The following is a 12,482-nucleotide window of genomic DNA, read 5'->3' as shown; positions in this document are numbered from 1 at the left end:
GTTTTGTTTCTTAATGATGATCAATAACTTTATTTTTGTATTTTTATTATTTCATACATTTATTAAGATCAAGTACTTCCTTAGGTATGCATTGAGTTGACCACTAAATTCTTTTGAATACATTTTTAGTAGACCTGTATTACACTGTCTTATTTAGATATATCTGAAAGAAAATTCAAACAAAACCAACCAACCGACCAACCAAAAAAACATATGAAACAAAAACTCTGGTCTTTCTCCAACTAGAAAATGTACCAGTGGCCTCTCTGTGTTCTCTCAAATACCAAACCATATGTTGTAATGTATTTTATAATATGTCTATTAGCTATTGCTTTGGGTTATTTACACCTTCTATATTAATGCAGATAAAGAAGTTTTAAAAAGTGTGTCTTCTCTTATAATTTTATTTAATTTAATATAACTAAAAGAGTAGCAACTCTTTTACAGGTCATTGACCCAAATATATCATAAAATTGTGTATATTATACACACACGAAAAATCTAGGGATATGGCTCATAACGCATTATTCCCTTTATAACAAGTTATATCCTGCTGGTGTAGTGCATCATCTTGATTTTTTTTTTTTTTAAGAATTTGCTAAGTGAAAAATATTACAATGTGTGAACTGATAGGATTTTTATTAGTCTTGACACTGTTGAGTCTCCACATTTCCAGATATTTGGTTTTTATCCTTAGTGGCAAAAGCCAGTGATCTGTAGGCCCTTAAAACTCAAGTCACCACAGTCATCTGGACAGTCTCCTTTGCTTTACACCCTCTTTTGTACAGGATCTTGGCTAGTCCTTCAAAATCCCAGGAAGCTGAAATCACTGCCTTCACTGTACAGACTTGGAGACGGAGGCATGGAATGATTAAGTGACCCGTTCAAGGTCCTGCCACTGTAAGCAGTCAGGGACTGAATGCGTGCCTGATTCCCCAAGCCATCTTCTCTGTGCAGCTGACACCTTCGTAGCCCACTCAGACTCTCTCCTGCTGGGGCTGCCATGCTTCAGCTCTTTGCATGTTGGCTGCTAACAGCTCACAGCTGCCACAAAAGACCAGTCCTTTGCCTCAAGGTAGGGCAGATTTTGGGTGCCATTCACACTCCAGCTCCAGGAGGGATCAGGCTGAGCTGGACTCCAGCTGAAGCCACGTGCACATTTGCCTTAGCTCCTTCTACAATGGGCCCTGTTTCCTGCCCCTTTCCCTGAAGGGGCACCAGTAAACTCCATGCACAGGAATCCCGGTCTCAGACTTTGCTTCTAGGGAACTGGAACCAGTATGCTCTCCTTCCTCCCAAGAAGCCCTATATCCAGCCTTATTCTCTGGAGAATTTTTCTACTTAGGAGCCCAAATCTTTATTTTTAAAGATATTAGTTTATTTTATTTGGCTGGGATCTTTCTTTAGTTGTGGCATGTGGGAGCTTCTTCCGCAACCAGGGATCAAACCTTGGCCCCCTCCATTTTAAGAGCACAGAATCTTAGCCACTGGGCCACCAGGGAAGTTTTCCTATGAGCCCATTTAAATGGAGAGTCTATTTTTCTCTCCCCCTATCAACAATAATCCCTACAAGGAAACTAACTTCTTACATTTAAGGCAAGTTCTTCCAATTGCAGCATTAGCCCACTTTTTCTTACAAGAAAAACCTAGGAGCCTTTTTTAGCTCTTGTTAATAGCAGAAGACTAGAATGCCATCCTTTCTCTTTCTGGTTATTTACCTTTCCTCCTTATATAGGAAAGCAAGCCAAAGGAGGGCTTGTTCATTCACTGCTGCCCTCTCAGCATGGAGAGCCGCACCTGCTATGCAGCAGAGCATGAACGGAGAGCACAGCAGAGCATAACAGAGCATGAGTGGAGAGAGATGAAATAGGCCAGTGCACGGGCGGGGCCCTCACCAATATACCAATGTGGGCGCCAGACCCTCTCTGACTACATCCCTTGCACCCAGTGGCCTGCTCTGTGCTTCCAGAGTACATGTGTCAGGATCACCAGGGTCTGATAAACCAGGTGGGGCTCTTTAGTAAAGAAGTTCTTTCCCAGAAGGCTTCTGCAGCCAGGCTGCCCTGCTCCTTGTTAGTGGTATTGTGTTACCGCAGTGAGTGACCTTGTAGGAATCCTTTGTCCCCTTAGTCTGGCCCTTGCCATCTCTAAACAGAATATTTCCTCCCAAACAGTAGAACAAAGTTTTGGTCATAACTCATTACACTGATTTGACAGTTGAGAGTTTAAACACTTCTGAGTTGTATTCTGAAATCTCCAGGCTTCTCTAGGCATTTCCCTGTCCCCCATCAGCACGTTGTCATTATCAGCCCACCTTGTAACTTAGATCACATTTGCTCGTTTTTGAAATCCCTCATTCAAGTCACAGTCAGCACTGGGATGTTTCAGCAGTATTCTTCTGTTATAATTTTTGCAGAGAATAGCACTTGCAGCTCAATTTCCTGTCTCCAGCCAGCCTGAACATGTCTAGAAATTCACAGCATATTTTGGATGGAGAGCACCCTTCCTAGGAGGGGTTTGTAATGTTCAATTCAATAAGCACTTACTGAGCACCTCTGGCATAGCTAGTCTAAACAACATATACATGCATAGAGACTGTCACTGCCTAGCTGGCTACTTCTGTACCATTAGTTGGTAATTATTTGGCAGATACCCATCTTGTTCAACGACAAGACACTTCTTCACTACTACCTTATTACTCAGCCTTGCTTGACTAGAATTCTATGATTCTGGATTTCTCTGAAATATGGTTGCAAACTTCCACCACCTAATACATGTATAAGCAAGAGGGTCTTGTAGTCATGTCCAGAGTACCATGAGCATAGTCTGGACAGAATAGGAAGGGGCTCAGACCCAGAGCTCTATGGACAAAGTAAGGACATCCATTTGCCTTCAGGGAAATGACACTTTTACACGGGACAAGGATAAAGTAGAACCTAATTATGCAGACCCATTTGAGAGCAGAACAAACAAAACTTTGGGGAAAGCTATTCATATCATTTACTGAGGCACCCATGTTAGCTTTGTCAGAATTTAATGCAGAATTAAGAATACTAGACTGATTCCTCATCAAGGGAGGACATACCACAAGCAATTCCAGCTTCTCTGTTATAGAGGAAAATGGGGGCGTTCCCTTTCCTAAAAGGAAGAGTCAGACAAGGATAGACCCAAGTTTCAAAACCTGAGTGGGAAATGAGGAAGGGCCAGGTGTTCGCCATTTGTTGGTCTTCTGTTCTCAATCTTGTCTTCATAGTCAGAATTTGGATGCAGTCACAAAAAGTATGTTTAGCCAATAATGCTGGGGAATGCATCTGATACACTGGACAGAATAACTCTGTATTCAAAACATGCTGGAATATGGATGGAATTAAACAAGAGACCATCTAATAGATATTAAATAGTCCAACACTCAGGTTACTAAGTCACCTTCCCAACTAAGAGCGGGCCACAAAAACAGGCAAGGAGATTCCATGAGTCAGCGTTGTACATCCTACTATACAGGGTAAAACATCTTAGGGAGGGAGGGCAGGCACTGTCGCTCTAGAACAATAAGCTGAATTTGCATTGGTTAGTTCACATCTAATGTACTGTATGTCACTCTGCAGGCCCCATTTTATATAGATCATTATATACTAGAGTAAATCCGAGGAAAGCAACCAGGATATGGAAAGGTCTGAAACTATATTAATAGAAAGAATAGCTGGAGAAACTGAGAACTTCTAAAAAAGAAGATTAAAAAATAGAAAAAACAAGTCAACTGTCTTCAAATATCTAAAGCTTTAGGGGTTACCACTGGCCAAAGGTGATACAATTTGAGGATTAAAATGAAATACCTGAGAATAATGGATCATAACCCATTAGATAACAAAATAAACCAAGAGCCAATGCTAACAACAAATAGCTACATTTTAGATTCTAAGGCCTAGCAAATGGAAAGTGGAGTTAAGTTGTTCTATTTATATTCAAGCAAACTGAAGCTATGTCCCTTTAGGTCTAATATAGAAAAAACTTTTTGACATTTAATGAACCATGGACCTGGAGGGCAGAACTCTATTCAAGAACTTCCAAAGATCTTTAATCTGCTAAATAATCAAGTACTCTTATTCACAGTCTCTAGCTTTCTATTTCCTTTCTAATAAGATCGAAAGTTAATCTTTACTGAGTGTCTAATAGGTAACAACTAAACATATTTTACTTAACCTTCCCAAAGACTCAGTGAGATGGGTATTATCTTTGTTTTATAGATTGGGAGATTAAGGTGCAATAACTCGTGCAACGTGACACAAAGGGCAAGTGCCAGAGCTGGTATTTGAGCCCAGGTGTGTCCACACTCCTTCTACCCTACCCCACACACAGAGGACACATAAAGTGATTGCAGAGGTGTCTTAGGGTCCCACAGGTCCCGAAGGCCATCCGTCCTGGCCCTTTGATGGTTATGTTCACCATCTATCCAGCCCACAGTTCTACTATTCTCATTCCTCTGGATTAGAAGAAAAAGACTGGGGCTTTTCTAGAAACTCACTGTTAAAATAACCCTGATCTCTATGAGGTATCTCTGCCCTGTCCCTTCCCCACAGTCATCTTGTCTGCCCTCCTGCTGAATATGACTCAGCCTACCTGAATTAACCTGTTTTCTCTTTCTCTTCTTCAGAGTCTACTCAGCTGACTCCTTGGAAACCAGTGAAGACTAGTTTCCAGGTCTTGTGGTATAGTTAGGGGGAAAATTTAACACTGTTGATAACATTTATAAATTCAAAGATACCAATAAACAGTTTCTCTGATGAAGGGCAGTGCAGGTCAAAGGGACACATGGCTGTCCCATTCTCACTGCTTAGTGTTAGAAGAGTAAGAACATTCTAATTACGGTACATGGTTGCAGACAGGCCCTCCCTTTATTTGACTGTTCCTAAGTGATTTTCCAGGTTTCCTGGCGGAACACAGAATCTCTCTTCATCTTCCAACCTACTGCTCATATTTCCCAAAGGCTGAGAAGGTAATTGGGAATTGACCAGTCTTCCAGCTGATCAAAGCTTTTTGCTTGAAGTAAGGAAACTTCCAGGTTTCTTTAGCATATTTATAAATACACTATTTGTATGTTTGGCTGCTTTCAGACCACCTGTTTCAGCTTCTTCTTCATTCTAGAGTTCCCTGCCTGCTCTGTTCATTCCCCAAGTACTTCCTGAGCATCCCTGTGTGCTATGTGCCGAGGGGACAGCCGTGAAACAGACAGACATAACCCCTGCCCTCATCAGGGCTTAAGAGCCTGGCTATAGAGACATACATGAAACGAAAATTACACAAATAAGAATTCACACTCAACAAAGAGTCCACATGTCTCTACAGTATCCAGCACAGAGCTTGGCACGTGGTGGGTGCTTTTTCACGAGTATGTGCCTGGAAGTTTTGTGGAATGTGAAGAAGGACCTACTAGCTGAGTTCATCTTAGCACTGGGAGCTCAAAGCTTTGACTTTTAGAGCGAGGAGAAAACATGACAGTGAATCAGGGAGACATGGGTTCTAGTTTCTGCTTTTCTACTCGCTGCTAGGATTTTCTTAGGTGAGTCACTCAGACTTTTTGGCATCAGTTTCCTCACTTGTGAATAACGTGTAACTATCAGGGTTCCTCATTAATAAAGAAGTGGCTGCTGTCAGAAGTGATCTACTCTAACTGCAATCACCCTGCTAGAAGACAAGGAAAGGCTGGAGTGGAGGCTTCCTAAGACAACTCTTTGGCGGAGGTGTCTAAGGGCCATACGGAAGACAAAGTAGCAGCCTGAAGGGAAGCATCCCCCGGATGACCACCATGGAACTAATAGGCTGCTAGGCTGAACATGGGAAACATGATCACTTACCACCCACTGACTGCTTAAAAAGAAACACTTTCATTCATAGGATACTCTAGGTTATACTTCTAAACAACCAATGGGAGGAGAAAGGGAGTACAGAAATAGTTTTCTTTGTATGTTTAACAAGTAGAAAAATCCAGTTTTCCATCTACTCTGATAGTCAAAAATGAAAGCAGGATGTCAAATAGAATTGATTACCCTGCATGTCCTTGAACACTAGTCTAGAGAATGATTTTGCACCATGATCTTAGGAAGTTTCCAGTAAGAAAAAAAAAAAAATTTGGAAAAATCCTAATAAATGCAGATTATCCTAAAAAAAAGTGTCCCTAATTTAGAAAACTGAAATAAAGTCAGGACACAGCATGTTGCCTGAGGCTGGAGGACTAAGGCCAAAATACTCAGTCTAGAAACTAGGATCAATTAGCCTTTGAAAACCCCTATCTTTATTAATAAAATCCCTAATATTCAGAAAAGGATCATCTCATACTCTTCTGACCTTCAGGTAAACAGATGAGAGGAGGGTCAGAGACAGAACCTTCCCCGGCTCCTGATGCACATTCAGACCACTGAACTCCTCCCGTGGCTTGAGCAAACACTCCGAGTCTCTGCTACATTCTCCTTTCTTTGGCTCCTCATCAGAGTTCCTCTTACTCACTTGCTCCAAAATGTAAGAGAGCAAGTGACCAGGTTTTCTCCTGAGACAACTACATCCCTCCACATTTTTTCAAACATCACTTCCTGGTCCTCTGTCCCTTAGGAACTGAACCCCAGTACTCTGGCCAGAGAAAGGCATCGTTTTCACCAGAGTGCCTTCAGACAGGAGGCCCCTTCCAACTGGCATCTCTGTGGCCATTTCCAAAGTCACTGGTCTTGGTATAACTTTGGGATGAGCCAGTCACAGCCACTAAGGTCTCTGGAAACTATCCCAGTCTCAGCTTCCTGAGTTCCAGTCTCCCAGAAAGCACAGCCTAATAAGTGCCACTGGGGCATCTCAGGAGAGGAAACCCAGACTCGCTCTCCACTCTACCCAGTGCTGCTAAGCTTTGATGGCATGAGAGGGCTGGCTGGCCCCTCAATCTTCTGTCCCCTCAGACAAAATCTCCACGCTGTAGCATATCTCCTCCAGTCCTCCAGCTCTTTCCCTCTGGCCGCCACAAAGGCCACTGGCTACTGAGGTCAGGTTCCACCGTGGGAGACATTCCCCCATGGGTGGCCCTCCAGGAGTGGTTAAGCCAGTAGGAAGTCTTGGGGAGGAAGGTTGGCTGTAGCATATCTCCTCCAGCCCTCCAGCTCTTTCCCCTCTGGCCGCCACAAAGACCACTGGCTACTGAGGTCAGGCTCCACCATGGGAGACATTCCTCCATGGGTGGCCTTCAGGAATGGTTCAGCCAGTAGGAAGTCTTGGGGAGGAAGGTTGGGGCACTGGCCTACCTTGTCACTGTCCGCTGTGTTCTGGGAGGTCCTAGAGGCAATGGAGATGGTGTCTGGCTGGCTGCTCCCATCCCCCTGGCTGTCAACATCCTCCACTCCATCCCTGCAGGAAGAAGAGAAAAACAGCAGGGGTGGGGGTGGGGGGAACAACTGTGGGTTTAGAGCACACAAGGATTTCCAGCTGGTCTGGCAGAGCAGAGCCTTAGCACTTTTTAGCAGGGATTTGTCTAAAATTATCCCACTAAAGGAAGCAGTCCCATGTGATTTTCAATGATGTCACTTCTTGCGCTTAGCAAATACATAATCACTATGTTGATAACTGAATACAAAATGACTCTCTATAACTCTTCTGGCCCATGGTACAGAGGGGGCAGCTATTTATTTTCACTAGGAATGGGTCTATAATAGCCAGTAGGGAGAAGCACCTGCTTCTAAGCACCTGCTTAGAACCTAGGCTTCTCTCCAACTGTCTGGGTCATCTGCAACAATCCCAGAGCTCAGGGCATTCAAATAGATTTTGTGCGTGCTGTAACAGGATGGGGGTGGTTTATAGCTGGCTTATAAAGAGAACAGAACTGAGAAGAATTTTTTTTGACCTGTGCTTCTTTTGCTTAAGAAAATTGGGTGGGATATTTTCTCCAGGGGAGATGATCCTTGGGAAGGTCCTTATGTTGGACCCTCAACTCCTGTGTCTGGAGGAAGAGTTTATTGCCTTCATTTTGGTGGGTCTTACTGATCGCATGCTTATTTATGATGACTTCTTATAACATAGAAAGCCAAGGCATCTTCTCAAAGATAAGAGGACAGTCACAGACTCCGCAGCAGCTCTGGAGCCAGCTGTGCTCCTGAGGGTCTGACAGGACAGTCTCCCAAGTGTACTCCTGGCCTTTGGACCCCTTCCTAGGCCCCTGGACCATTTCATTCACATGCTCCCTCAACTCTGCTGCTTTACAACTGGGTCCCAATCCCATACTGAACACAAAGGCTGGGCCAAGGGGCCTTAGCGGTCTGGCAACTGGTGAAAGCCAAAGGGTCCATGTCAGGAAAAACTGGAGGTGTGGGCCAGGGGTTGGATAAATCAGCACAGGAAATGACAGCACTTCCTATGGGGGGTCTATGTGAAAGTCATACCCCTGCTGCTACTTTAGAAAAATATGGCCTTAGGGGAAATGGGAACTCACTGCCCAAGAGTGTTACTCCATGGGCAACATTTATTGAAGCTGTCTCATCAAAGTCTACACAATTAAAATCTACAGTGTGGGAGAACATGGACATGTGTGTGCATGTGTGCATACATGTGATGCATATGTACATACACAGAGAGTGCTAATCATAAGAAGTTTCTCCCACTCAGAATAATTCTAAGTTGACTGTTTTCTCACCACCACTTGTGGGCTTGGGAAATGCCAACTTATTTTAATAATATAAGCCACACGTTCGTAGGAAGGAAAATCTGCTGTAAAAAAAAATTACGTGATGCGTTTCAAAACCAAAAATAAAGGACATTTAGATCATCTGTTATTTTAGATATCTGGAACACTGCTCCCCACCATTTGTAGATAGTTCCGAGCTGGCTGTACTTCCTGCTTCCTACTATTCTGGCCCATTGCAGGACCTTCTGGTCCACTCCAGATGAAGCTAGTTCTGGGGAAGGTGAGGAGCCTAGCCAGGAGGGTAGGAAGTATTCCCCAAGCCAACCCATTCCTCTGTAAACTCTGTCCCCATATATAGGGAGCCAAGCTAATGAAATAACACAACACCTGGCTGTTCTCTGCAGAGTCCACCAAGGTTTCTCACTCTCTCATCACCTGACAACGACCAAGGCAAGGCATGAGGCATTTCCAAGGTATGTCCATCCCATGTTCTAGAAATGCTCAAATTCTACTAGAGGAGAAAGGGGCTCTTTCCCTGGACAGCCTTGCCTGAATATCCTTTCCCACCAAGGTTCTGGACCTTGACTTCCTTATAACTGTTTTTCATTCTCTCTTTTATTGAAGTAAAGACTCGCTACAGAAGGATCCGTCTCTAGCACTAAACTAATTGTGCCCCTTACCCTGACACAGGTAACTGAAAATAACCCCTCCCCAGCACAGTCATAACTGTTCTTTCAGCACCTAGAAGGGGCCTTATCCTGGCCATGCATGTCCTGAGGCTCCTGCCCCTGGGGGAATCTCTCTCTACCTTAGCCACACCCTTCTTTTGACTACCATCTCTCCTGGTGGCTCCCTGGCTTGTGTATGCTGGCTGGTACCAAAGGGTCAACTAAATCTTCTGAATTTATTCCATTCATGAATAGGAGAGAAGACAGCCTGTTATCACCAACATCCATAACCTCCAGAACTCTGTTTTTACTTTTTCTTTTTCAAGTTTTCCAAAATTGACATGAAGTTTTTCTATTCTTTCTTTTAAAGTGCCCTCCAAAGAGTCATTGAAAGTGACTGTCACAAGGAGACTTGAGAAAGAAATACTTAAGCAGTCACCCACTGGTATAGGGAAAACTGGGATTCAGAAGGACCCAGAGAGATGAAGATATTTTAAAAAAAGTCATCTTCTGCCCAATCACAAGGCTTGCCTCAAATGAAAGAAGATGAGGGCTTGGCAGGGGTTGGGGTGTAGAGTAAGAGCTGCAGTGACGGCATACCCCTGCCCGTCACAGCCCTTCGCTGTCTAGCCGGTCCAGAGAGCCCTCCCCTCAGCCACCTCCCTCCCAAAGCCTTCCCCATACACTTCACTCTAGTGCCCATCACAAGTCCTCTCTCCGTGATGCCTGCAGCATTTCCCGTCCCTACCGGTGGTCCTGGCTCTTCTTGTTTAATTATCCCACGTGTGAAACATGCCTGTCAGATGGTTCTTGAGCGAATGGACTCCCTTTTATATTCCTGGGGTACCCAACACACTCAGGTGCTCACTGAAGCTCTGCTGAGTATAACTGACAGTGATGGGTGAGGTGCTTAAGAGGAGGTGACTCCTCTTAGGTAGAATTCAGTGGGGTGTCACAGAGAGGGGTGCACCACCCCCACAGAAGCAAAGGTTTGCCCAGCCCCGCTCCCTGAAGCCTGTGAGGCTGTGCTAGGGGCAGAGACCCTGGTTACCTCTTACTGTTGTTCCTCTGTTTGGCTGGTGTTTTGGGGAGCTGAATTGGCTCCTTCAAAGCTCCTTTCAGGTGAATGATCCTTTCTTGAATCACCTCTCGAATGTTCTTGATCCACTCCTGCTTGGTTTCTATGTTGGAGGCCTGCAGTGCCACAGGGAGAGACAGTAAGAACCTCATTTCCCTCAATCCACCGAAACAGTTCTCAACCCTTCTCTTGCAGGCTTAATCCATCATTGGTCAAGGATATCAAATGTTGGAGGGGTTTATTTCTCTGTTTTATTTTTAATTTTTTATTATTGTTATTATTATTATTTTTTACTTTACAATATTGTATTGGTTTTGCCATACATCAACATGCATCCGCCACAGGTATACATGTGTTCCCCATCCTGAACCCCCCTCCCACCTCCCTCCCCATACCATCCCTCTGGGTCATCCCAGTGCACCAGCCCCAAGCTTCCTGTATCCTGCATCGAACCTGGACTGGCGATTCGTTTCTTATATGATATTATACATGTTTTAGTGCCATTCTCCCAAATCATCCCCCCACCCCCGGTTTTATACTTGTGACTTCAATCCCACGGACATGCTTTTCCAACTCCTTGAACAGGGCTCTGACCTCAAGACTCAATGCAAACTTCGACAGGGTCATTTTCAAAGTATTTAATAACTTTGGAGGCACTGAACAACAGTGATATCTGCCCCTGCTGGACCAAGGATTAACACTTCAGTTACTGGATTCTGGGGAGGTCTGGAGAACACAGGAGGGGCAACAAGGGGGTGTTTGGAGGCAGCAGCCACTTACCAAGTGGATATATAGACCTGGATATACTGGTCTAACTCAGATACACTTATATCGAACCTGGATATAAGTCCAACGCCCATATGACTACATAGGCTTGTACTGACTGCGTTGGTCCCAGGTTTTTAGGCTAGTAAACCTGTTAATTGAAGGCACTGCTGTCACTCCATGAATACCCCATTTGTCTTCATGGAAGTCTGTTTAGGTACTTCTTCCTCATGCCGGGCAGCAGCCATGCTGACAACTCAGAGTGAACAAGTGTGAAGCTTGCTCAGGGCTGGCCCATGTCTTCCTTGGTGATGAGCACTTCCCTGAGAAGCACACAACTGATGGATGTGCCACGTGCAGGATCTGTCCTCGGTTTCACTAACGTGACCACAAGTGCTCACTCAGCTCCCCGTGATGTGTACTCTGGGGAGCTGAGGGGACTCCTTAGGGACCCTTCTCAACACTCCTCTCAATCGGCCTAGTTCCCATGCTCGCTCGTATGATTCACTAGAGTTTCTAGAATGTAAGGGTCTATATCTCACACACAGCCTCCACTGAGCAGAATACCTTATATGCGGAAGGTGTTCAGGAAAGAAATGTTGAATGAATGTAGAGCAAAACAAGGTGACTTTTGCCAAAGGTCAGTTGTCATCCTTGACACTTGAAGTGGCCACATGGGCAGAACATATTTAAGTGGGCCCCACTAAGGCCATTCCCTGCCTTCTTCCTTCCACACGCCAACAAGTACCTGGACTTAGAGACCAGTAGTCTGAGATTTTAGGCTACTTTCATGATAGAATTTGTGTCTGAACATCCATGTGGGGCTGCCCTCCTGAGGGAAGCCCAGAGGCCCCAGCTTTTAGGCATATCCTGCCCACATCCCTCTAAGCCCCCTTTGGTTACCCCCAACCCTGGTCTTGTGCCCAGCAGAGAGCAATACTTACTTTCAGCACTGTTTTATTGTCTGAGGATGGGGTGCGCCCAGACCACAAGGCGAATTTGCAGGGATCGCCCTCTACGTGTTCGGTCACACCCAGCTCTGAGGTCTGTAGACAGGAAATGCCTGTGAGAGGCGGGGAAGGGGAGGGCGGTGGGGAGACTTAGGGCTGGGGTGGGAAGGGAAAGGCAACAGAGAGGAGAGGACCGAGGGAGGGGCTCTGTCAATCAAACTTAAACAGACCAGATGTTCTGTTCTTCTACCCAGGATGAAAGGACCTACAGGCACGTGCCTGATGAGCAGGTAGCAGGGAGGGAGGGTGAAGAGGGAGGCGCCCACGCCAACAGGAAGAAGAAAGGTGAGCTCTAAGATGCGGAAGTGGGC

At 45.0% G+C, this 12,482-nt stretch overlaps 1 protein-coding gene across 31 annotated transcripts in view; it reads right to left on the bottom strand.

Moving 5' to 3' along the window:
* KALRN (kalirin RhoGEF kinase) overlaps positions 1 to 12,482 on the bottom strand; it is a 689,644-nt gene that overhangs the window by 201,816 nt on the left and 475,346 nt on the right. For all 31 annotated transcript variants that reach the window (XM_019956772.2, XM_019956779.2, XM_070800327.1 and 28 more), the window contains 3 exons: positions 12,106 to 12,207; positions 10,370 to 10,512; positions 7,278 to 7,380 (listed from right to left, as the gene is read on the bottom strand). In XM_019956772.2, the coding sequence (XP_019812331.1) occupies positions 7,278 to 7,380; positions 10,370 to 10,512; positions 12,106 to 12,207 (348 nt within the window). The remainder of the gene's footprint in view (positions 1 to 7,277; positions 7,381 to 10,369; positions 10,513 to 12,105; positions 12,208 to 12,482) is intronic.

This window comes from Bos indicus, chromosome 1 (genome assembly GCF_029378745.1).
Source record: "Bos indicus isolate NIAB-ARS_2022 breed Sahiwal x Tharparkar chromosome 1, NIAB-ARS_B.indTharparkar_mat_pri_1.0, whole genome shotgun sequence".
Taxonomy (NCBI): domain Eukaryota; kingdom Metazoa; phylum Chordata; class Mammalia; order Artiodactyla; family Bovidae; genus Bos; species Bos indicus.
This window is presented reverse-complemented; position numbering and strand designations above follow the sequence as displayed.